The 22,924-nt window shown below is 48.3% G+C and overlaps 1 protein-coding gene across 1 annotated transcript in view; it reads right to left on the bottom strand.

Moving 5' to 3' along the window:
* Nucleotides 1-22,924, bottom strand: part of COL20A1 (collagen type XX alpha 1 chain) — a 156,446-nt gene that overhangs the window by 63,154 nt on the left and 70,368 nt on the right. The window contains exons 20-22 of the mRNA XM_056844904.1: nt 21,960-22,016; nt 10,110-10,148; nt 2,243-2,381 (exon numbers count right to left, since the gene is read on the bottom strand). Of these exons, the coding sequence (XP_056700882.1) occupies nt 2,243-2,381; nt 10,110-10,148; nt 21,960-22,016 (235 nt within the window). The remainder of the gene's footprint in view (nt 1-2,242; nt 2,382-10,109; nt 10,149-21,959; nt 22,017-22,924) is intronic.

Raw genomic sequence — 22,924 nt, 5'->3', positions numbered from 1 at the left:
ATCTCCAAAAACAGAGGAGAAGGAAAGCAGACCCATCCCTTGAAACATCCCCATATTCCAGCTAGCTCTGCTGCATCAGTGTATGTTCAGATCTGTCCCGGGGCATTTCCGAATCCAATTTCTGGGTCTCTGCACAGAGACGAAACCAACTAAATTAACACCTACAAACTTTGTCCTCAGCAGAGACACCTGGGAAATGTTCAGCTTCTACCCCGGTCCAGCAGAAAGGAGTCCTCTCCCGCCCCTCGTCTCTCTCAGCAGGGGAGAGCATTTCTAATGCTCTCTGCAGTAAAAATAATAATAATAATTAATAACACTTAACAGCGTTTATAGCACTTGACAGGGTTCAAAGCGCATCAGATGCATTCTTCTCGGTAATTTCCTTTTTCTGGGTAGAGCAACCTTGCAGTAGGGCTGCGATGAACAGTCCCTAATTTCAACGTTCGCTTTGAAGTTAGTGTTATCTGACAGAGCTGAACAAATTACCAAACGATATTCCCCTCGCTGAGCATTTGCATTGTTTTAAAGTTGTTAGGGGTCTGTTTGTTCCCTGGCTGCTTCTTCAGTTCCTGGCTATTTTTATCCTTCCTGGCCCTCACTTTCTTTGCCCTCATTTGCCCTCACTGCCGTTTAACCTGTTGTTACCAGGCAATAGGGTTGCCAGCTCCGGGCTGGGAAATATCTGGAGATTTTAGGGGTGGAGCCTGAGGAGGACAAGGTTTGGAGAGGGGAGGGACCTCAATGCCATAGAGTCCAACTGCCAAAGTGGCCATTTTCTCCAGGGGGACTGATCTCTGTCACCTGGAGATCAGTTGTAACAGCGGGAGATCTCCAGCCATCACCTGGAGGTTGGCAACCCTTTCAGGCAACAGCTCAAAGCACTGGTGCTTCCCTTTATTTCTTGAGCAGGTTTTTTATCCAAGGAGCTTAGGGTAACGTATATTGATCTCTCCTCCATCATTTGGTGCTCACAACAACCCTGTGAGGCAGGTGAGGTGGAGAGTGAGTGATTTTGCAATCTTTTTAAATCCATAGGCTTAAACAGGTATAACTCTGCTTAAGATTGCACTGTGCCTGGCCCAAGGTCACCGGCAAGTTTAATGGCAGAGTGGGGATTTGAACCTGCATCTCCCAAATACTAGTCCAACACCTAGGGTTGCCAGGTCCCTCTTAACCACTGACGGGAGGTTTTTGGGGTGGAGCCTGAGGAGAGCAGGGTTTGGGGAGGGGAGGGGCTTCAATGCCATAGAGTCCAATTACCAAAGTGTACTGTGACTTGATGGCTTTAAGAAAAGGGAGATAAGAATCCTATCTCCCTTGTTCATTGTTCTGAACTTGTGAATGAACACAAAATCTGGCAATCTTGTTAGTCTTTAAGGTGCTACTGCATTTAAGGTCCTGCTGCATTTGGATTTAGCCACTGTGGTGTAGTGGTTAAGAGCAGTGGACTCTAATCTGGAGAACCGGGTTCGATTCCCCACTCCTCCACATGAGCGGCGGAGGCTAATCTGGTGAGCTAGGTTGGTTTCCCCACTCCTACACATGAAGCCTGCCGGGTGACCTTGGGCTAATCACAGTTCTCTCCGAACTCTCTCAGCCCCACCTACCTCACAGGGTGCCTGTTGTGGGGAGAGGAAGGGAAAAAGATCGTAAGCCGGTTTCATTCTCCTTAAAAAGGTAGAGAAAGTCGGCATATAAAAACGGACTCTTCTTCTTCTCTTCTACTGCAGAGCAAACAGCAAGAAGAAGAAGAAGAAGAAGAGTTGGCTTTTATATGCCGACTTTCTCTATCACTTAAGGAAGAATCAAACCGGCTTACAGTCACCTTCCCTTCCTCTCCCCACAACAGATACCCTGTGAGGTAGGTGGGGCTGAGAGAGTTCTAACAGAGCTGTGACTAGCCCAAGGTCACCCAGCTGGCTTTGTGTGTAGGAGTGGGGAAACCAATCCAGTTCACCAGATTAGCTTCTGCCACTCATGTGGAGGAGTGGAGAATCAAACCCGGTTCTCCAGATCAGAGTCCACCACTCCAAACCACCGCTCTTAACCACTACACCACGCTGGCTCATTTCAGAGCTACCCTCCGAAATGACCTAAACAGGGGTTTTTCAAAGGCATTCATCACTTGGCGTCACCTGCCAGTTCCCCCACATAAACAACTGCCGATCAAATGTTTGTGCGGCAGTCCGACAGCTAACCGCAACCTTGCGCTCAGGATGCCAGCTCTGTTTTCTGTCATTACCTTGTTTGGCGGGTCAGCTGGATATCTCTGTAGAGGGTGTAAGTGTGAGTTCCCAGGAAGATGTAGGGCTCCATAGCCACCCCTTTAAGGGAGGCGTACTCTTTTTCCATAAGACCAAACGCCTCCATCAGGTCGAACCCTGAAATAAGAAGAAAAAGACATTAGGAAGGCAGAGTAGGGGCACCAATCTTCTCAAAAAGCCAGGAGAGACTGCCTTTAGAAGGGTGAATAAAGAGAGAGGGTCATGTGACCAGTCCTTGGCAGGCAGGGAGTTTGAACCCAGGTCTTCCAAATTCATGTTTGGTTTTTGTATCCATTGGACCACACTGCCTTTTTAAAAACGGTATCTGAAGAAGTGAGCTGTGACTCACGGCAGCTCATACCCTGCCAAAAATGTCGTTAGTCTTTAAGGTGCTACTGGACCCTTGCCCCTTTTCTACTGCTACAGACAGACTAACACGGCTACCCATCATGATCTATCATCTACAAACCAATTAGTTTCAAACTAGAAAGATTTTGTGAATCAGTAGGATTGCAAACTCTAAGTTGGGGAATACCTGGAGATTTGGGGATGGAGCCAGGGAAGGAGGGGGTTTGGGGAGTAGGGTTGCCAGGTCCCTCTTCGCCAATGGCGAGAGGTTTTTGGGGTGGAGCCTGAGGAGGGTGGCGTCTGGGAGGGGAGGGACTTCAATGCCATAGAGTCCAATCGCCAAAGCTGCCATTTTCTCCGGGGGAACTGATCTCAATCGGCTGGAGATCAGTTGTAATAGCCGGAGATCTCCTGCTCCTGCCTGGAGGTTGGCAACCCTATTGGAGAGATGGGCTCAGAAGGGATGTGATTTCATACAGTCCACCCTCCAAAGCAGCCATTTTGTCCAGAGGAATCGATCTCTGTAGTCTGGAGATCAGCTGTAATTCCAGGCGATCTCCAGGACCCACGTGGAGGTTGGCAACCCTACGAATCAGTCCTGGAAAAAAAACTCTCCATGGAGTGAAATCCGCCATGAAAACTGCATCCATTTACAAACTGCGATGAACAAGCCGGTATATACTGGGAGAACATTTAAATGCTTTTCTCCCCATTTGAGTGTCTATTTTTTTTTAACTTCCTCTCGAACCAAAGGCGGACCTGGGTTACATGGCAAATACAAGTTCTCCCGCAGAAAAAGAAGAAATGTTTTCGGCCCTAGAAGCTTCCTTCCCCCTCCCCGGCTCCTCATTAAAGCTCCGTGAGTCACTTTCTTGCAGAGACGATTTTAATACAAGCTCGCAATCAGCATTTCCCCCTCCTCCCTCCCCTTATCTGAAATTTATGGAAAGCTGGAGGAGGGGGGAGACGGGACAAGTGGGAAAAAAAAAAAGAGAATCTGTATAAATAGTAAAGGGGACCCGCTGCAGTATTTTCTGAAGCAACATCCTGCCGTCACTGTTTCCATCTCCCTGTCGCTTCTATTTTCTGTCGCTCAATCCTGATGGTTATCCTGACGGCAGAAGGGGAAGGAGGGGATTCAGCAGAATCAAAAGAGGTCCCCAGATTACATCTGGCCTGTTTAAGGACCCAAGTATGTCTCGTTAAAAACCGTGGCGCTGAAAATCTGACGGCCTCAATTCAAGTTATTAACCGAAGGTTAATAATGTTATCACGTTGAACTAGATACTTGGAGCGCTAAACGCAATAATGCCGAAGACAGGTTGCAAATGCCGGAGATCGGAGGCAGCGGAGGCAGGCAGCAATTCTCCTTGGGGCAAGCTTTCTCTTTTTCCAGCCAAGAGCAAAAAGTAAAGTTACAGAGGAGGCACTCAAAAAGGGTTGCTGCCTTCAATTTTCTGGGTAGATTTGGTACTCGGGGTAGGGTTGTCAGCAGCGGGTCAAGAAAACTGAAGATTTTGGGGGCGGAGCGGGGTTTATGGAGGGGAAGGACTTCAATGAGGTATAATGCCACAGAGTCCACCTTCCAAAGCATCCATTTTCTCCAGGTGAACTAATCTCTGTCACCCAGAGATCAGCTGTAAGCCAGAAGGGCTTTGTGGGTAGGGTTTCCCACCTCCAGGAGGTGGCTGGAGATCTCCTGCTATTACAACAGATCTCCAGGTGGCAGAGATCAGTTCCCCTGGTGAAAATGGCCGCTTTGGCAATTGGACTCTATGGCATTGAAGTCCTTCCCCTCTCCAAACCCTGCCCTCCTCGGACTCCACCCCCAAAATCTCCCGCTATTTCCAGACCCAAAGCTAGCAACCCTATTTGTGGGTTGTCTAAAATGTTTCCTGAAAGACCCCGCCCCAAATAGTTTGCTGCTGTTCATATCCCGGATAAATTGAGACAGCATTTTGGTTTGAAAAACGGATTCTTCTTCATAACAACAACATCGGCCTGCATTAGGGTTGCCATGTCCCTCTTTGCCACCGGCGAGAAGTTTTGGGGGCGGAGCCTGAGGAGGGTGGGGTTTGGGGAGGGGAGGGACTTCAATGCCATAGAGTCCAATGGCCAAAGCGGCCATTCCCTCCAAGTAAACTTACCTCTATCGACTGGAAATCGGTTGTAATAGCAGGAGATTGCCAACTATTACCTGGAGGTTGGCAACCTTAGCCTGTATTCAATGGTGCAGTTTTGTTACTGGGGGTCAGCAGACCTCAGAAATAGCACAGGGGGCAAAGTGAAGTTCTGCAGGGAGAGGAGGGATCAGCAGAGGTCATTAGAAAACCTCTAAAGGAACCTACTATGGTCAGCTGGGCGCAGAAGTTAGGCCACGATATAATGTTACATAAATGGGGAAAAATTGGGTCACGTGATATGAAATCCATACTTTCTCAATCCTTAAGAGAAAATATTTACAAAATGATGTATCGGTGGTATTTAACACCGAAAAACTTGCAATGACTTATAAATCAATGTCACCGAAATGTTGGAAATGTAATACTGAAATAGGTTCATTTCATCATATGTGGTGGACCTGTGAAAAGGCTAAAAAATTCTGGGATATGATATATAATGAAATAAGACAGATTATACAGAACAATGTACCTAAAACACCTGAGATGATGCTATTAAGTATGGTACCGGATACCATCTTTACTCAAAGAACGTTTTTGATATATGCCACCACTGCAGCAAGATTGATATATGCAGCTAAATGGAAGACAGCGGAAACTCCAGACAAAAAAGACTGGATACAAAAGATGCTGAAACTGATGGAAATGGCGAAACTTATGGCATTGATAAATCAAAAAGACAATGTACAATTTTGGGGGGAATGGGAGGCAAGGAGGGTTTATTGTGAAAATGAATTTCAAATGGGCACGTTCAAAGGTTATTCATTGATCTAATCCTTTTTTCTTCTTTTTATTTTTCTTAGTATTATTACATATAGATTGATTTGCAATAACGAAATATATAATAATGAAATGTAATTATATTCTAAAGGATATTATGAAGTGATTATATCTTATTGTATTTAGCAATTGGGATTAGTATCTATATGCAAAAGAGTATACAAATTTATCTTTAGATGGAGGGGGTGAAGGGGAGGTCACTAGCAGTTTATTTAACGTTACAAGGTATATTCAGCAATATTACTTGTCCTCTTTAATTGTTAAAGGACTTCTTTTAATTGTTGAAATGTCTGATTATAAAATTATGGAAAATAATTAAAAATATATATATAAAAAGAAAACCTCTAAAGGAAACCTAAGTGCTCTTGTCTTCTCAATGTGTCATTGGATTACAGGCGGTTCCTACCGAGCCAATCACATCACTGAGGGCAAACACAGCTAAATTAGACTGAAGCCAGTACTTTTTGTTATTTGATTTTTATCAAAAACTGTATTCCTTGCTTTTTCTCATGGTTCACGGTGGCTTCCTGAAAGGAGGTTGCCTTAACCCTGAACCCATCTATGTCACCTCTAAGCTGATTGGACAAATTCTGTCTCTTCCATAGGACCCCCATACTGGGAAAAGTATCTTTTACCTATGGAAGATAGCTTTTAAAAAATCTAGAAATAAATGATTTGAAGGATTTGGATAACTCAGGAACCCACCTAGATTTTTAAATACATCATAGGATGGCCAGCCCAAGGCTGGTAACTGGTAGGAGACTTCTGTGGGGAGGGGGCTACTGGCAATGTTCTGATGTCACTGGTGATGTGTTGATGTCACTTCCAGAGTGACATGGAAGTGACATCTTTACATAGGGGTGGCATTCTAGCATTTGCTCAAAACTCTATGGTTTAACCGTAGAGTTTCTATGGGAATGCTAGAGCATCATGCCGGAAATGACATCAGACCATCACCAGCAATGCTGATGACCTCTCCATTTACCCCAGAATTCTTCCCCTGCTGCCCAGATGAGTTATGGTGAGGGAAGAGCTGGCGGGAGCATGAGACACCATGCACCGGTAAGATACAAAGAACTTTGGGCTTCAGTTTTTAATAGTCTCTGAATCTAGTTTCCTTGTCTCTGAACTTTAAATAAAATTAATTAACGGGAGAAACTGCTCTTCCCCTCACATGTTTGACCTTCACATTATTAAGTTTTATTAAGTTTCTCGAAGAAGGAAGACCAGAATTTTGCTCATCGGGGAATGCAAAGATCTACTATTCCACCCTAGGGTTGCCAGCTCCAGGGTGTGAAATACCTGGAGATCAGTTGTAATGGTGGGAGATCTCCAGCCTCCAACTCTACCCTAACAGTGCAATCCTCAACAGGGTCCCACCATTCTAAGTGGGTGTGACTCTGTTTAGGATTCACTGTGAATCTCCTCCAAAGTAATCCCCACAAAAAGTACCTTTGGAAAAGGGGGTGGCAGTCTAAATTAAAGGTGTCAGAACAGGTAAGGTTCTGGGCCAAGGTGGGCCCTGGTTTTCAAAATTCTGTATAAAAGGGGATGAATGAAACACAAACACACCACACACCCTGCAATACAATGGCAAATTCTTATAAAGGCAAATCGTGTGTTAGATCTGCGGGGGGGGGTTATTCTGGAATTGCAGTGCTGTATGTATTTCCAGCTGTCCCTTTTTCCCCTAGGCAGTTTCTGAAAAATAATTATAATATCTTATCAAATATTAATACAAATTTAACTTATTACAATTCATAAAAAGTAAAGCTAAAAATTAACCCAAGGTTAAAAAGAAAAACACATCTCTAAATATAACTTTGCTCAAAGACAAGGGAGAGGAACATGTAAGAAAATGAAAAATTTGCAAGGTGTCTGTTTCTCTAATTGTAAAAGTGGCTATTTTTGTGTCAATAATCCTTATGTTATACACCGTCAAAACCGAAACACCTTATTATATTCTCCCATTCTGTTTTAGACTGGCAGAAGATTTGCCTTATATGCTACATAATTATAGAGTGAGATTTTTACAAGATTTGCAAGCAGAACTTAATATAATGAACTGTTTCGTTTTACACTTTGCATAACATAAAGATTAGAAGCATAAAAACAGTTAGTTGTTTTACAGTTTTTGCAATCTCATGTGAGTTGTTCATTTCCTTATATATTGCCCTTTTGCCATTGAGCAAAGTTACATACTGAGAGGATCCTGTCAATTTATTTTTTCCTTGACTTCTAAAGAGTTTTTTTTAATAAGGCATATTTACATTAATTTTGATAATTTCTTCCAGAAAATACCCCTGGGGAAAAGAAACAGCTTGAGGTCTACAGGGCATTGAATGTTTAGAATATTTTATGGCTTCTTTCTACTGGTAAATTCCGGCTGCTGCAGAACAATCTTCCCTACTTTGTTTTGAGGGGTCTCAAACCAGGAACTCTGAGACTGAGGTGCGGGTAGGTTGCCAGGTCCCTCTTCGCCACCGGCGGAAGATTTTGGGGGCGGAGCCTGGAGAGGGTGGGGTTTGGGGAAGGCGGGACTTCAATACCATAGAGTCCAATTGCCATTTTCTCCAGGTGAACCGATCTCTATATGCTGGAGATCAGTAGTAACTGGGAGTTTGAGTGGTAAAAGGCCCATTGCAATGCGGCTCTTCCGGGTGTAAACCGGAAGTGACGCGATCGCGTTGGCACGGCCGCACACACACGATCCCTGGCTCAGCTCCGCCCCCAAAACCTCCCGTCGGAGCCGAGGGGGGACCTGGCAACCCTAGTATGGTGATCAAAGCCCTACACGGTTTGAGTCTAACATACCTGAAGGACCACCTAATCCCTTTTGAACCTGTCTGACCACTATGGTCACCTTGGGAGGGCCTGCTTCAGGTACCCCTGCCTTCTGAAATTAGGCAGGTGGCACTTAGGGTTCCCAGATGCCCAGTAATGGTAGGCAGTTGCCCGCCAATTAACGGGCCTGCCTGCTGATGCTCAGACCAGCTAAAGGGAGGCTGATCCTTGTGCGCAGGGGGGCACGCACTGAGAAAACGTCACTTCTGGGTTTACTCCGGAAGCGACAGGGATGCTCTAGCATGTTTCTCCAAAAACTGTATGGAAACAATGGAGTTTTTGGAGGAATGTGCTAGGGCGTCCCTGTCACTTCCAGGTTTACCACAGAGTTTTTTGTTTCCAAAGAGTAAACCCGGATGCGCTGTTATCACAGCACACATGCACAGATCACCCCCTCCCCAGCCCCACCACAACAAAGCACCCGCCGGTGCCAAGAGGGGACCTGGCAAACTTAGTGGCAATCTGGGAGAGGACCTTCCTGGTCATGGCACCAAAGCTTTGGAATTCTCTCCCCAGAGAGATGCCCCTTCCAACAGTGGGTGAAGACTTTTTTTGTTTCATTTGGCATTCCCTCAACAATCCCATCCCTTGTTCCTAACCAATGTTTTAATTGCTGTTTTTACGTTTTGGATGTATTTTAACTCATTTCTAAAAATTGTTTTAATGATGTGTGTTTTGGGGGGCTGATTTTAATGGTTTTAAAATGTGCTTTTATCATGTATGTTTTAAATCGTCAGCTGTGGGGAATCAAATCCAGTTCTCCAGATCACAGTCCACCACTCCAAACCACTGCTTTTAACCACTACACCATGCTGGCTCCCACGCTGGCACCTACAATAATCATTGCCATGTACTACACTTCTAGTCCAGTATAAAGGTGCCCTTTGGGCTGTTCGTTCTCCCATAGTTCTTGTCTTGTTTTAAAAATGCTTCCTTGAACATTACAGTCCTGCATGCTTTGCTGGAACGACAGAATTGTGGGGGCCGTCCTGCACACGACCAGGTAAGCTGCTGATCTCACCCATTTGCAGGGCGGCACCTTTAGAAAGCTTTGCAGCAGGGCAGCCTTTTTCAGCATCGCTGTTTATTGACAAATGTACAGGTCGAGCAGGTAGGAAGCAAGTATAAATGCAAGCAGTGCTAGCCAGGTACCCCAATAGCCTGGGGGCTGGGTTTTGCTCGATAGAAACCTCTCGGCCCCTATCTCCAGCCAGAACCCAGACAACTCTTAAGAGGGAGGACAGGAAGGGAAGAGTAAGTGCTTGGCTCTCACGGCCCTTTCTTACCTGCCATGGGTAATACCAATTGCCACTGTGGGGTCAGAAAGCAATTTTCCTCTAGGGATCCCAGATGTTTTTTGCCTTCCTCTGGGCATAGAGCAGTGGTCACTGGGGGAGTGGGGAGAGGAGGTAGTTGTGATTTTTTTGCATTGTGCAGGGGGTTAGACTGGATGACCTTGGAGGTCACTTCCACCTCTATGTTTCTAACGGTCCTTCTTTCCCTCCGCTCAACCTTGTCATCCAGTATTACCAAGAATTTCTCTTTGATTTTAAGTATGAAGCCTGCCATATGTTCTTTTTACAGTGCCGAGATCTGAGACACCTGCAATCGTCCCCATTATCGATCAAGCTACTCAACGTCTCAAAATGAAAGGGACATTTTGCATTGTCGTGGAGCACAATCACAGCCATACCTTGTAGAGAGCCTTCCGCTGAGTCAAGGGCAGGGCAGTCTGCAGAATGAAATGGGACAGGGGGATGGGGAGGAGATGAAAATGATCAATAATACAAATGCTTTGTGATGACCATAGCAAAGCCCCCCCCCCTAAGTACATGCAAAGGAAAGTTCCACACATTCTAACAGAACTTCATGGTTCATTTGAAAACTCAGATAATTTGTTCGCTGCCTGAAGGTATTTAAGAACATAAGAAAAGCCCTGCTGGATCAGACCAAAGCCCATCAAGTCCAGCAATAGGGTTGCCAATGTCCAGGTACTAGCTGGAGATCTCCTGCTATTACAACTCATCTCCAGCTGATAGAGATCAGTTCACCTGGAGAAAATGGACTCTATGGCATTGAAGTCCCTCCCCTTCCCCAACCCCGCCCTCCTCAGGCTCCACCCCAAAAACCTCCCACCGGTGGTGAAGAGGGACCTGGTAACCCTATCCAGCAGTCTGTCCACACAGTGGCCAACCAGGTGCCTCTAGGAATCCCACAAGCAAGGTGAGTGCAGCAGCATCCTGCCTGCATTCCACAGCACCTAATGCAATAGGCATGCTCCTCTGATACTGGAGAGAATGGGTGTGCATCATGACTAGTATTCACTTTGACTAGTAGCCATGGATACCGTAGCCTGTGCTGGCTGAGTTGAAAAGGTTTTTTGAGGGTTTTAAAGGGCATTAGACAAATTCAAGCACAACACAACTTTAAGAGCTATCAGCCAGTGTTGTGGTTTAGTTTCAATTCCTCCCAGAAAACTGGCTTCTTCATTTTTATTTAATATTTATAGACATCTTCCTATCCTCCCTTTTTCAGACCATAGAATCTATAAGATGCTGTTTTTGTCTTCAACTCAAGCAGTCATTTATTCGCCAAGAAACACAGCCCAAACAATGACTCCGTGCCTGTGTATTAATAATAATTACATTTTCCCCCATTATTTCGATGCCTGTTCTATCTACTGCATTGCAGATGGTTAAATGAGCTATTTTGTACAAAATCTAAGTATATTGGCCCACGGTGGCATCCACCTTGTGCAGGAAATCCCTCGCTAAATCTCCGCTCAACCTTTGAGCCAGGGAATCAAGAATGGGCAACTGCCGCTCATACAAATCAGAGAGAGGTGAGGAAGGATCAAAGGCTCTTTGGGTGAAGAGTTCTGAAGGGCTCTCCATTTAAATGGCAAGAAAAGACTTCTTCAAAAACCAAAGCACTGCCGTTATTTGCTTCTGTAAAAGTCCCAGCCAATGGGCCCTAAGCAGAAGCTGAGACAAAGACAGCCTTTGATGGGCAAATCAAAGATGCTCCTGAAAAGTAATGATGCTCAAGACGGTGTCCTCTAGTGTAAAGGAAGAAGAAGAAGAAGAGTTGGTTTTTATATGCTGACTTTCTCTACCACTTAAGAGAGACTCAAACTGGCTTACAATCACCTTCCCTTCCCCTCCCCACAACAGACACCCTGTGAGGTAGGTGGGGCTGGGAAAGCTCTAAGAGCTGTGACTAGCCCAAGGTCACCCAGCTGGCTTCGTGTGTAGAAGTGGGGAAACCAACCCGGTTCACCAGATTAGCCTCCCAACACTCATGTGGAGGAGCGGGGAATCAGACTCAGTTTTCCAGATCAGACTCCACCGCTCCAAACCACCGCTCTTAACCACTACACCACGCTGGCTCTCCTTCCTAAGCATCTCTTTAGCATGCCATTATTATGAGTAGGTTTTGCTTTTTTTTTTTTTTTTGTAATATAACACTGTCAGTATTCACGGTGCTTAGTCTCTGTCCGCAAGGAGCTTGCAGTCTAACTGAAGACGAGACCATCTTGAAAAGGAGAATGTAGAACTGGATTCATATGGCCCTGAGTCTGCGACTGTTTTCCCAATTGCTGGTCTCCTTTTGGGAGGTATCAGGGTCATGAGCACGGCTTCTGTCTTGCACATTTCCATATGCCTGTGAAGAGGCCAAGGGGACTTTCCACCTCAGAATCTAGCAAGAGCCTTCTCCCTGGCAGTCGCAAACCCAAGAGGGTGTCCCACAGGGAGGTGGGGGAGATAAATCTCCTAAATCTCTCCCATGCAACACCCAATCAGACCTTCCTTTGAGGCAACCCCGCCAGTGCTCAGACAGACCAGATGGAGATCACCATTCTCAAACCATTCCCCCCAAATGAAAAATACAGATTCATGCAGCCTCAATTTGCCTCAGGATCCTGCAGGGATGGGAGGGGAGGATTAACCATTTAACTTCTTTTTATTAGTAATTTAAAGGTGAAAATGTGTTTCTTTAAAGGAAAGGTTTAAAGCTGTAATAGAGCAGAGGAGTTGAGTTTGAATAGTGAAACTTCGTTGAGGTTGAACACTCCCTTCCCTGCGCATTCAGCCCCAAGGCAAATTGAGGCAGCACAGTCCTGCAGTTTACACTTTCTAGATGTACCGAGATGTCTCATCCATTTTAACTCCCGGACTCTGACCTGTGCATGGTGATTATTAGAGCTGACCCAAATCAAGGGGGAAACTTCAAGCTGAAAACCTTGCACCCCTACGTATCACACTTGCCTAATGTCGGCATTTGGCCGAGTGGAGTTCTGAAATCGGCACTCCCTATTCCTGATATAACTATTACACTGCAATGGCTTCTGGTCCTCGGGCATATCTCATACTGAAGTGGCATTTACCCAGCAGTTTCTCAGCATGTTGAAAGTACTCTTCTTGCTTGTTATAACCCTTTCAACTCTGTAAAGGAGGTCAGTACTATTACCCTCATGCAACAGTCTGAAAAGGAGGTGAAGCTGGAAGACAATAGCTTGTCTAAGGCCACCTGGTAAGAGCATAGAAATGGGCAAAATTTGAACTAAGGACTCTCTGATCTGCTGTTCAGTCAACTGCAGTTATCAGTGCTAGACCTTAGTTTCACAAGAGTCAAATCTATAGTGATGGCTGCCAACTTGGAAGTGTGAGGGTCTCTGTCTTTGTGTCTCTGCTTTCCATCACCTGCTGTGTTATCAGTGAACTCGTAAAAGCAGTTCACACCTTCTGGTCTCAGGCGCCAGGCCTGATGGCCCATGTATCTTCCCCCCCCCCGCTGTTCTTCCTGCCAGTACTCCCTCAGGCCGATGCGGCCTTGGAAGTGTGATAGCCGCCCAGACTTCCTGGGATCTGTCTGATGTTTTGTATTATGCCAAGCTTGTAACTTCCCATAACAATAAGTGTGAACCCCAGTGCCCCAGTGCCCTGGAGTCAATATATTCTGTAAACCCGTATAGCCCCTCACTTGCAACTTTCTACCTGTGCCTGTCTCATCTCCTGAAGGCTTCAATAAATCGATTGTTTCTGTATCAACGTCTGAGCAACTGATTTGGAGAAGCAAACTCAGAGAGGGGGATCTCTCACATTAAGTTGCAAGTCCTTGCCTCTCGGACTGCAGCTGTACCGCTTTGGACAGAATGTCAGCCGACGAGGACACCACCCCTAACCCCGATGCCCCCAAGGAACCGGACGAGCCGGAGAAGCCGGACCCTAAAGAGGAGGGAGCCAAGCCAAAGAAACCGAAGGGTCGCGCCCCCGACCAAGATCGGGACGGACGTCCCCGGGGGCTCACTTATTGGCTGGACTCTCCCAAGGGCTGGTCGCTCTCGCGGACTGCGGCGAAGGATCGCCGGTTGGCCTTCCCCAGCACGGGACTCGAAGGGGACCCGGCCCGCAAAGAGGCCCTCATGGAGGAAGAACGAAAACAGTGGCAGGAAGACCGCCGGGCTATGCAGGAGCAGATGGAGATCATGCAACGCGTAATGGGTGAGATGGCCACGACCCTAGATGCGCTGAAATTGCAACCTCCAGCCGGTGCTCCCCCAGACGGGGCGCCAGTAGTTCCGCCCGCAACCCCTGCCCCCCCGGCCCGTCGGGACCTGAAAGTCACGTATGACGGGTCGGGAGACCAGTTGACCTTTTTTATGGTCCAAGTAGACATTTTTATGCGGGAACAAGGCCGAACCTTCGTTTCTGAGGAGTCCCGGGTGCAGTACGTGGCTTCCTTACTGCAAGGGGAGGCGGCTGCCTGGATGGTGTTGCAGTATGAACTCCGCTCGCCGGTGCTGCGAACCCTGGACGAGTTCATGGTAGCACTCCGAAACCGTTTTGAGGACCCGACTCTAGGTGAGCGGGCTAAAGCCTCCCTGATGCAACTGCGCCAAGGGACTAAGTCGGTGGCGCAGTATGCAAGTGAGTTCCAGTCACTGGCTAGCCGAATTCTGGACTGGAGTGAGGCTACCTTGGTACAATGTTTCAGGGAGGGTCTCAACCCAGACCTCCAACATTGGGCCTTCATGCAAGGGAACCCCCCGGATGTGGAAGGTTGGGTTCGCCATGCTGCTGACATCGAGAATCGCAAACAACTCCTGAACTTGTCCAAGCAACGGATTGGGCGAGACCCCAGGCCCCGGGGTGACCGTGGCCGGGAACTCCGGCAAGGGGGTGGCGGGGTCCTCTCGGCCGCGGAACGCCGCAAGCGGTTCGAGGCCGGCGTCTGCCTGATCTGCGGGGGAAAGGGTCACTTTGCATCGCAATGCCCCTCTCGCTCAGGCCGTCCGACCCCTCCCCGCCAAACCCAGGCCGAGCCGACGAAACCGGCCGCCGACAGCCAGCCTCGCCGCAGAAGTGGACCACTGAGCCGGCGCTCCGGCGCACCCTCCGCTCTCCACGCACGTCCCCAGGATGGGGCATCCGACTCTACGGTCCCATCGGGGTCCCGGATTACAAATACCGTCTTTGATTCGGACGGCTCCCCGGAGGCCACTACCCCGTCCCCCTCTTCCAGCGAGGAGGAAGAGTGGGAACAGCCGGCAAAAAACGCCGTCGGTCTGCTGTAGAGGGGGCTCCGCAGCAGACCGTCCCTATCGTTGTGCAAGGAGCTCCACCGATGGTAAGCGCCCAAGAGGACAATGTATTTGTGCGTGTCCATCTGTCCCTACCCAAAGGGGGTCCCCCGTTAGAGGTCCCCGCGTTGGTCGACTCGGGGTGTGCCCGCACCATGATAAATGAGGAAACTGCCAAGAAGTTGGGTGTCCGGCGCAAGCGGCTTCCGGGACCCCTCCGTTTTTCCCAAATGGACGGGAGTGACTTTAAACGGGGCCCGGTGACCCACAGAACTGCAGCCGTGATTATGTCCGTGGGGGAACATTGGGAACGGTTGTATTTCACTATCGCCCCTATTGTAACCCCTGTGGTGTTAGGGATGAACTGGTTAAGGGGGCACAATCCCTCCATTGATTGGGTTAAACGGGTGCTTTCCTTCCCCGAAAACCCCTGTGGGTTGCATGACAAGGAACGGGTACTCAGGACTCCAGCCGCCGCACTGGTAGGGTCCCCCGCCCCAGTCTCTCCTCAATTACCCTCTGAGTACTCGCAATTTACTGATGTTTTTGATGTTAGAGAGTGCGACGAACTGCCTCCCCACAGAGAAACGGACTGTGCCATCGAGATTGTAGGGGAAGGCAAACTGTCTAAGGGAAAGGTTTACCCCATGAGCCCTAGTGAAAAGACAGTGTTGCGAGACTATCTGGATGTCAATCTGGCGAGGGGTTTCATACGCCCCTCCAAGGCTCCTTATTCAGCCCCAGCTTTCTTTGTAAAGAAAAAGACGGGAGATTTAAGACTGTGTATTGACTTTCGCAGACTGAACGCAGTCACCCAGTCTAATGCTTACCCCCTCCCTCTTATTCCTGACCTTCTAGCACAATTAAAGGAGGGCCGAATCTTCACCAAACTGGACTTGGTAGAAGCCTACCACCGCATTCGCATCAAAGAAGGAGATGAACCCAAAACGGCCTTTTCCAGTTGTTTTGGGATGTTTGAGTACCTAGTCATGCCGTTCGGACTTTCGGGGGCTCCGAGTGTCTTTATGCAATTAATTAATGAGGTTTTGCATGATTTACTGTTTCGGGGGGTGGTGGTATTTCTCGATGACATCCTTATTTACTCTGAAACCATGGAAGACCATGTGCGCCTAGTGCGAGAGGTGCTCCAGCGGCTGCGGGAGCACAAACTGTATGCTAAGGTGTCCAAATGTGAATTCCACCAACCCTCCATTACATTTCTGGGGTATGTGATCTCCCACCAAGGGTTGGAAATGGACCCCGCCAAGGTCCAGGCAGTGCGGGACTGGGAACCCCCCACTACCCGCCGCCAACTTCAGCAGTTTTTGGGGTTTGCCAATTTTTACCGGAACTTCATTCCTAACTTTGCCCAAGTTGCGCTTCCCCTCACTGCCCTGTTGCGTACCAAGGACAAGGGGGCTAGCGCCGCGCTTCCCTCAGCCCGTTTGCAATGGTCCCCCCAGTGCCAGCTAGCTTTTGAACGTTTGAAGCTACTTTTTTCATCCGAACCCGTTTTGGCTCACCCAGATTGCACCAAGCCTTTTGTGGTGCAAGTGGATGCCTCGGATGTAGCCATGGGCGGGGCCCTATTGCAGAGGGATGAGGGGGGACGGTTGAGACCATGCGCCTACTTCTCCAAGAAGTTTTCCCAGTCTGAAATCAACTGGGCCATTTGGGAGAAGGAGGCAGCAGCGGTCAAACATGCCCTTACCATATGGCGACACTTCTTGGAAGGGGCCGAACTGCCATTCGAAGTGTGTACCGATCACAAGAATCTTGAGGCCCTCAAGGGGGCTAGAAAACTCAATGCCAAACAGGTTCGGTGGGCCCAATTTTTCGCTAAGTTCCGGTTCACTCTCAGACATGTCCCTGGCAAAGAAAATGCCCTAGCCGACGCTTTGTCACGACTTCCCCAGTATCGCAACGATTTCGATCGCCCAGTCGACTCCCTGTTCACTCCCGAGCAGCGAGGGGAAGTTCCTAGCTTAGCCGTCACCACCCGGTCCCAAGCCCGACCACCGGAGACCCCCCCTACACTCAAAGGCATCCCGGAAGCCTTCCAACAGCGACTCCGGGACGCCTCCTTGCAGGAGGAGGAGCATCATCTCCTCCCCACTGGTCTGGAACGTACCAACACTTGGTGGGTGCAAGGGGGGAAACTGTACGTCCCCTCCTCTCTTCGCAAGGAAGTATTGGGACTTGTACATGGTGCCAGGCTAGCGGGTCATTTTGGTTTCATAAAAACGCTTCACCTGGTTCGAAGACAATTCTGGTGGCCCGGTATGAGATCTGATGTAGAGTTGTATGTGCGCAGCTGCCCCACCTGCGCCACAGCCAAGAAACGGATGGGAAAACCCCCAGGGCTTCTCAAACCGCTTGAGAGCCCCTCCCGTCCCTGGGAAGTCATCGCCATGGATTTTATCACCGACCTACCTCCGAGTCGGGGAAAAACGGTTCTTTGGGTTATCACAGACCTCTTTTCCAAACAGGTTCACTTCGTTCCATGTGCAGGCCTTCCTTCAGCCCAGGGCTTAGCTAAACTGTTCATCACACACGTCCTCAGGCTACACTCGATCCCGAGGAAGGTCCTCTCCGACCGGGGGGTCCAGTTTGTTGCCAAATTCTGGCGGGCCTTCCTAAAGTTAATGGGAGTGGAAGAGCAGGGCCTTTCTTCCGCCTATCACCCCCAAACGGATGGTCAAACAGAACGAGTAAATGCGGTGGTAGAATGTTATTTGCGTTGCTATGTAAATTTCCACCAGGACGACTGGGTCGACCTGCTGCCATTTGCCGAATATGCGTATAACAATGCGCCTCATTCCTCTACCGGCTTTAGTCCCTTCCAAGTTATATACGGGACGGATTTCGGCCCTTTCGGTTCTGCCCCCGTCTCGCCAGAGCTCCAGTCTACCCCTGACCTTCAGGAGTGGATTCAGGTGGTTAAATCCACCTGGCCATGGTTGCTCAAAAATCTGGAAAGGGCAAAAAGCAAGTACAAGGAACAAGCAGACAAACACCGGTCTCCGGGATGGGAACTCAAGGTGGGGGAGCAAGTCTATCTGTCCACCAAAAACCTCCGCTCTCTTCGCCCCTGCAAAAAACTGAGCGACCGTTATGTGGGACCTTTCCCCATTACCAGAGTAATCAACGAGGTTACTGTGGAACTGGACCTCCCAAAAACTCTGAAAGGAGTCCATCCAGTCTTTCATATAAGCCTCCTCAAACCCTATGTGGCAGCCCCCCAGTTCCACCCCCCTCCCGCACACGAGATTCCTACCGTAGTAGGAGGGGACACCCATTTGGAAATATCCAAGGTTTTAGACTCCAAATGGAAGAAAGGGAAACTGTTTTACTTCGTTCGCTGGAAAAACCTTGGCTCCGCTCATGACGAATGGGTGGCCGCACCCCACATGGCGGCTCCTCGCTTAGTCCGGGAATTCCACCTTGCTTATCCCGATAAGCCTCGTCCTCTCGGGGACCCCGGGGGGGGGCCTTAAGGGGGGCAGAATGTGAGGGTCTCTGTCTTTGTGTCTCTGCTTTCCATCACCTGCTGTGTTATCAGTGAACTCGTAAAAGCAGTTCACACCTTCTGGTCTCAGGCGCCAGGCCTGATGGCCCATGTATCTTCCCCCCCCCCGCTGTTCTTCCTGCCAGTACTCCCTCAGGCCGATGCGGCCTTGGAAGTGTGATAGCCGCCCAGACTTCCTGGGATCTGTCTGATGTTTTGTATTATGCCAAGCTTGTAACTTCCCATAACAATAAGTGTGAACCCCAGTGCCCCAGTGCCCTGGAGTCAATATATTCTGTAAACCCGTATAGCCCCTCACTTGCAACTTTCTACCTGTGCCTGTCTCATCTCCTGAAGGCTTCAATAAATCGATTGTTTCTGTATCAACGTCTGAGCAACTGATTTGGAGAAGCAAACTCAGAGAGGGGGATCTCTCACAGGAAGGCTTGAAGAGGGGAGTGGACATGATCATGGAGGAGAGGGGTTATGACGCACCCCCCTTTCAACCACTTCAATATCCCACTCTCTCAGCCTGGCCGTATATGCTGAGGGAAAAGCGTTGGCCTGAGTGTATTTGTGAGGAGATTATTTTCCTTCTCCTCCAGTCCCACACCTGTATTTACCTCAGTGAGAAATAGGAGACAAGAGGCTTTTTAACTTAAACCGACAAAACAGGGAAGTTTATTGAACAGAACTCACAGAGATTGGTTTTTAAGAAAAGGGCAGAAATTGGAGGGAAAACTCAAGTTAAATTTATATACTCAAGATTACATCAGAGAAATAGCTTAGATGTTTTCTTCACTCAAGTTCCTTCAGTTCTCAGTTTCAAGCTTACTCAGATTCCGTTTCAAGCTTAGTTCTATCCCTCAGAACTGTTATACAGATTCAGACTCTCAAAACTCTGTCATTCAGCTTCAGACTCTCAGACTCTGTCCCTAGCCTAGCTCTCTCTGACTACCCCACCTCAGTGGCTGTAATCCTCCACACCTTCCTGCTACCGGAATAGCTCTACCTCAGAGACTCATTCCCCTTGTGACCTCAGAGACTCATTCCCCTTGGGCCCTCTCTAACCCAATTCTCACTCCTCTCACTACCACAGGTTGCGTGTGTCAATAACTTCGGCTTTCACAGGACCCCTCAGGATCACAGAGTTCAGTCTGGCTTCCTCTTAGTCTTTCTACCAAGCGTCCAATCCAACACAGCCCTCTCTGGCTGGTCCCAAGCTTCGACTCCTTTCACAGCCTCCTATCCAGGCTGGGTCCCAAGCTTTGAATCTATCTCACAGCCTCCTCTCAGGCTGGGTCCCAATGTAAGCACTTGTCCCCGTGGTACTCCCTAAAGCAACATCCGCAGACAGGTAATCCAAAAGAAAGTTGACTTTATTGGAAAACATACAGGTATTCAGAGCTTGCTGAAGTAAAAAGGCAGGAATGGGGGGGCAAGGACATACAGCAGAATATATGGAGGAATAGTGGTCATACAGGTCATATCAGATAGTACAGGTTGACATGGCAACCCCAGGCTAACGGTGCCAGGCTCCCACGTGCATCAAAGGCTGGAGAGGAATGCAACAGTCAGATAAACAATCCTTGAGCAAAGCATCTGCGAGAAGACAAAACACCTCCAAATGCAGAGGGAGGAGAGCAGGCCTGACACCCAAGCTTCGACTCCTTTCACAGCCTCCTATCCAGGCTGGGTCCCAAGCTTTGAATGCTTTCTGTCTTTCAAAGCTCAGAGTATTAGCTCTCTGGCTCCGCCCACTCTTGGTCTGTCAGCTCTTGCTGCAGATTAACCCCTTATCCGTCACAGGGGTATCCATGGCTACTAGTTAAAATGGATACTAGTCATGATGCAGACCTATTCTCTCCAGGATCAAAGGAGCAAGCATCTTAGGTGCTGTGGAAGACAGGCAGGATGGTGCTGCTGCAGTCGTCTTGTTTGTGGGCTTCCTAGAGGCCCCTGGTTGGCCAGTGAGTGAACAGACTGCTGGACTTGATGGGCCTTGGTCTGATCCAGCAGGGCTTTTCTTATGTTCTTATGTACTGATTTCTTCTCTAACTGCAAAGCAATTTTGGTAGTTCCTTGGTGGTGCAGGACTAGGGTCTCAGAGCCTTGCCAAATGGGTCCCCCAGTTCCAACAACCTCCCCTGACCCCATGCTAATCTGAATGGTGGCAAAAACATTCATAGAATCATACGATAATAGAATCATAGAATCATAGAGTTGGAAGGGACTACAGGGGTCATCTAGTCCAACCCCCTGCACAATGCAGGAAATTCACAACTACCTCCTGCCCCACACACACCCAGTGACCCTTAGTGCATGCCCAGAAGATGGCCATAATGCCCTTTCTCTCATCATCTGCCTAAGGTCATAGAATCTGCATTGCTGACAGATGGCTTCTGCTTAAAAACCTCCAGGGAAGGAGAGCTCACAACCTCCCGAGAAAGCCTGTTCCACTGAGGAACCACTCTAACTGTTAGAAAATTCTTCCTAATGTCTAGACAGAAACTCTTTTGATTTAATTTCAACCCGTTGGTTCTAGTCCGACCTTCTGGGGCAACAGAAAACAACTCGGCACCCTCCTCTAAATGGCAGCCCTTCAGGTACTTGAAGATGCTATAACTTGGTCCAGATTGTTCCAGATTTGCAGCTAAATCCAATTCTTTGCCGCTCTTCTCTGACAAACATCCCAGAGAAACCTTTGCCATTACAGAGAAAGACGCAAAATTCATTTCAGCAACATCTGTATTTTACAATTTACTCCCCGGCGGATTTTTTATAGCCTAGTTTGTTCAACATTTGCTACAGAACCCTCTTCCGAACGTGTTTTATAGCCAGTCATTTGAAGAGACACCCCCTGACAATCTCACTTACGTTAATAAAGCATTTTAAAGAGGGGGAATTTAATTGAACGGGTTTCTGAAATACATTTGCAGCCACCATTTCTTCCAAGGGCATAGGAATAAATATCCTCTTGCTGCATAATGCCTTGTGGATCTGCATTTGTTTCACCTTGGGAAACCGGGAGAAAACACTTCCCATGACTTCAGATTGCAGCAAGATTTTGCTGAGCCCTGGAAAAAACTTTACAAAGTTCACAATCCGGCAATCAGACCCTGCCACTGGATTCCAAAGGTGCTTTTTTTTTTTTACACCATTCCAGGAAGACTGTACAAAAAGAATAGTTTTTGCAACAGAAACACAGTACACATGAACATGTGCAGCTGCCTTATACTGAATCAGACCATTGGTCCATCAAAGTCAGTATCATCTACTCAGACTGGCAGCGGCTCTCCAGGATCTCAGGCAGAGGTCTTTCACATCACCTACTTGCCTAGTCCCTTTAACTGGAGATGCTGGGAATTGAACCTGGGGCCTCCTGCATGCCAACCAGATGCTCTGCCATTGAGCCATGGCCCCTCCCCATAGTAGCACCATAGAGGCCTTACCATCAGTTTTGAATGGGACCGATCCTCTTGATGTGGGCTGCCTGGCCAAGGTTGAGGCTAGCAAAAAACAGACAAACATGCAGGATGATGCAGTTATCAAAGCTAAACCCAAAGAAAAATTTATTTTGATTCCCCATTCCAAAAGGGAAACTAGATAGTCAAGGAAAATATATGTCAAGGACAGCCTGAAAAATATAGAATCATAGAATCATAGAGTTGGAAGGGGAAATACAGGCCATCTAGTCCAACTAGGGCTGTTGGAAAAAAAAATTCTGGCCAGTTCGGATTCGGCCAAATCTGGCCCGACTTGGGTCCGGTTCGGCCGAATTCCGAACCCCCCTGTTCGGGAATGCCGAATTCTGTGGGAAATTCAGCATTCCCAAACAAATTTGGTTTAAAGACTGGGTGGGGGGGGTCTTTAAACTGCTCCACGCTGCCTACCCAGGACTCCCGGGACTCCAGGGAAGCCGGGCGGTGGGGGTGTGTGTTAAACTGCTCCGCTGCCTGGGTCCCAACGCTCAGCTGTTGGGCTAGGGACCAGCGGAGCACCGCGGCAACAGCAGTTTAAACCCCCCCCACCCGGCTTCCCGGGAAACCGGGCTGGGGGGTCTTTAAACTGCCGTCGCAGCAGCATTAAGTCGACAGCATTAAGTCCAACCCCCTGCTCAATGCAGGATCAGCCTAGAGCCTCCCTGACAAGTGCTTGTCCAGCCTCTGCTTAAAGACTGGAAGGGAAGGGGAGCTCCCCACCTCCCTAGGCAGCTGATTCCACTGCTGAACTACTCTCACTGTAAAATATTTTTCCTAATATCCAGCTGGTAACTTTCTGCCTGCAATTTATACCCATTATTGCGAGTCGTATCCTCAGCTGCCAACAGGAACAACTCCCTGCCCTCCTCTAAGTGTGTGTGTGTAAAGTGCCTTCAAGTTGCAGCCGACTTATGGCGACCCCTTTTGGGGTTTTC

The sequence above is a fragment of the Euleptes europaea genome, chromosome 2 (genome assembly GCF_029931775.1).
Source record: "Euleptes europaea isolate rEulEur1 chromosome 2, rEulEur1.hap1, whole genome shotgun sequence".
NCBI lineage: Eukaryota > Metazoa > Chordata > Lepidosauria > Squamata > Sphaerodactylidae > Euleptes > Euleptes europaea.
Note: the sequence above shows the minus strand (reverse complement) of the source record. Positions and strands in the feature narration are given on the sequence as shown.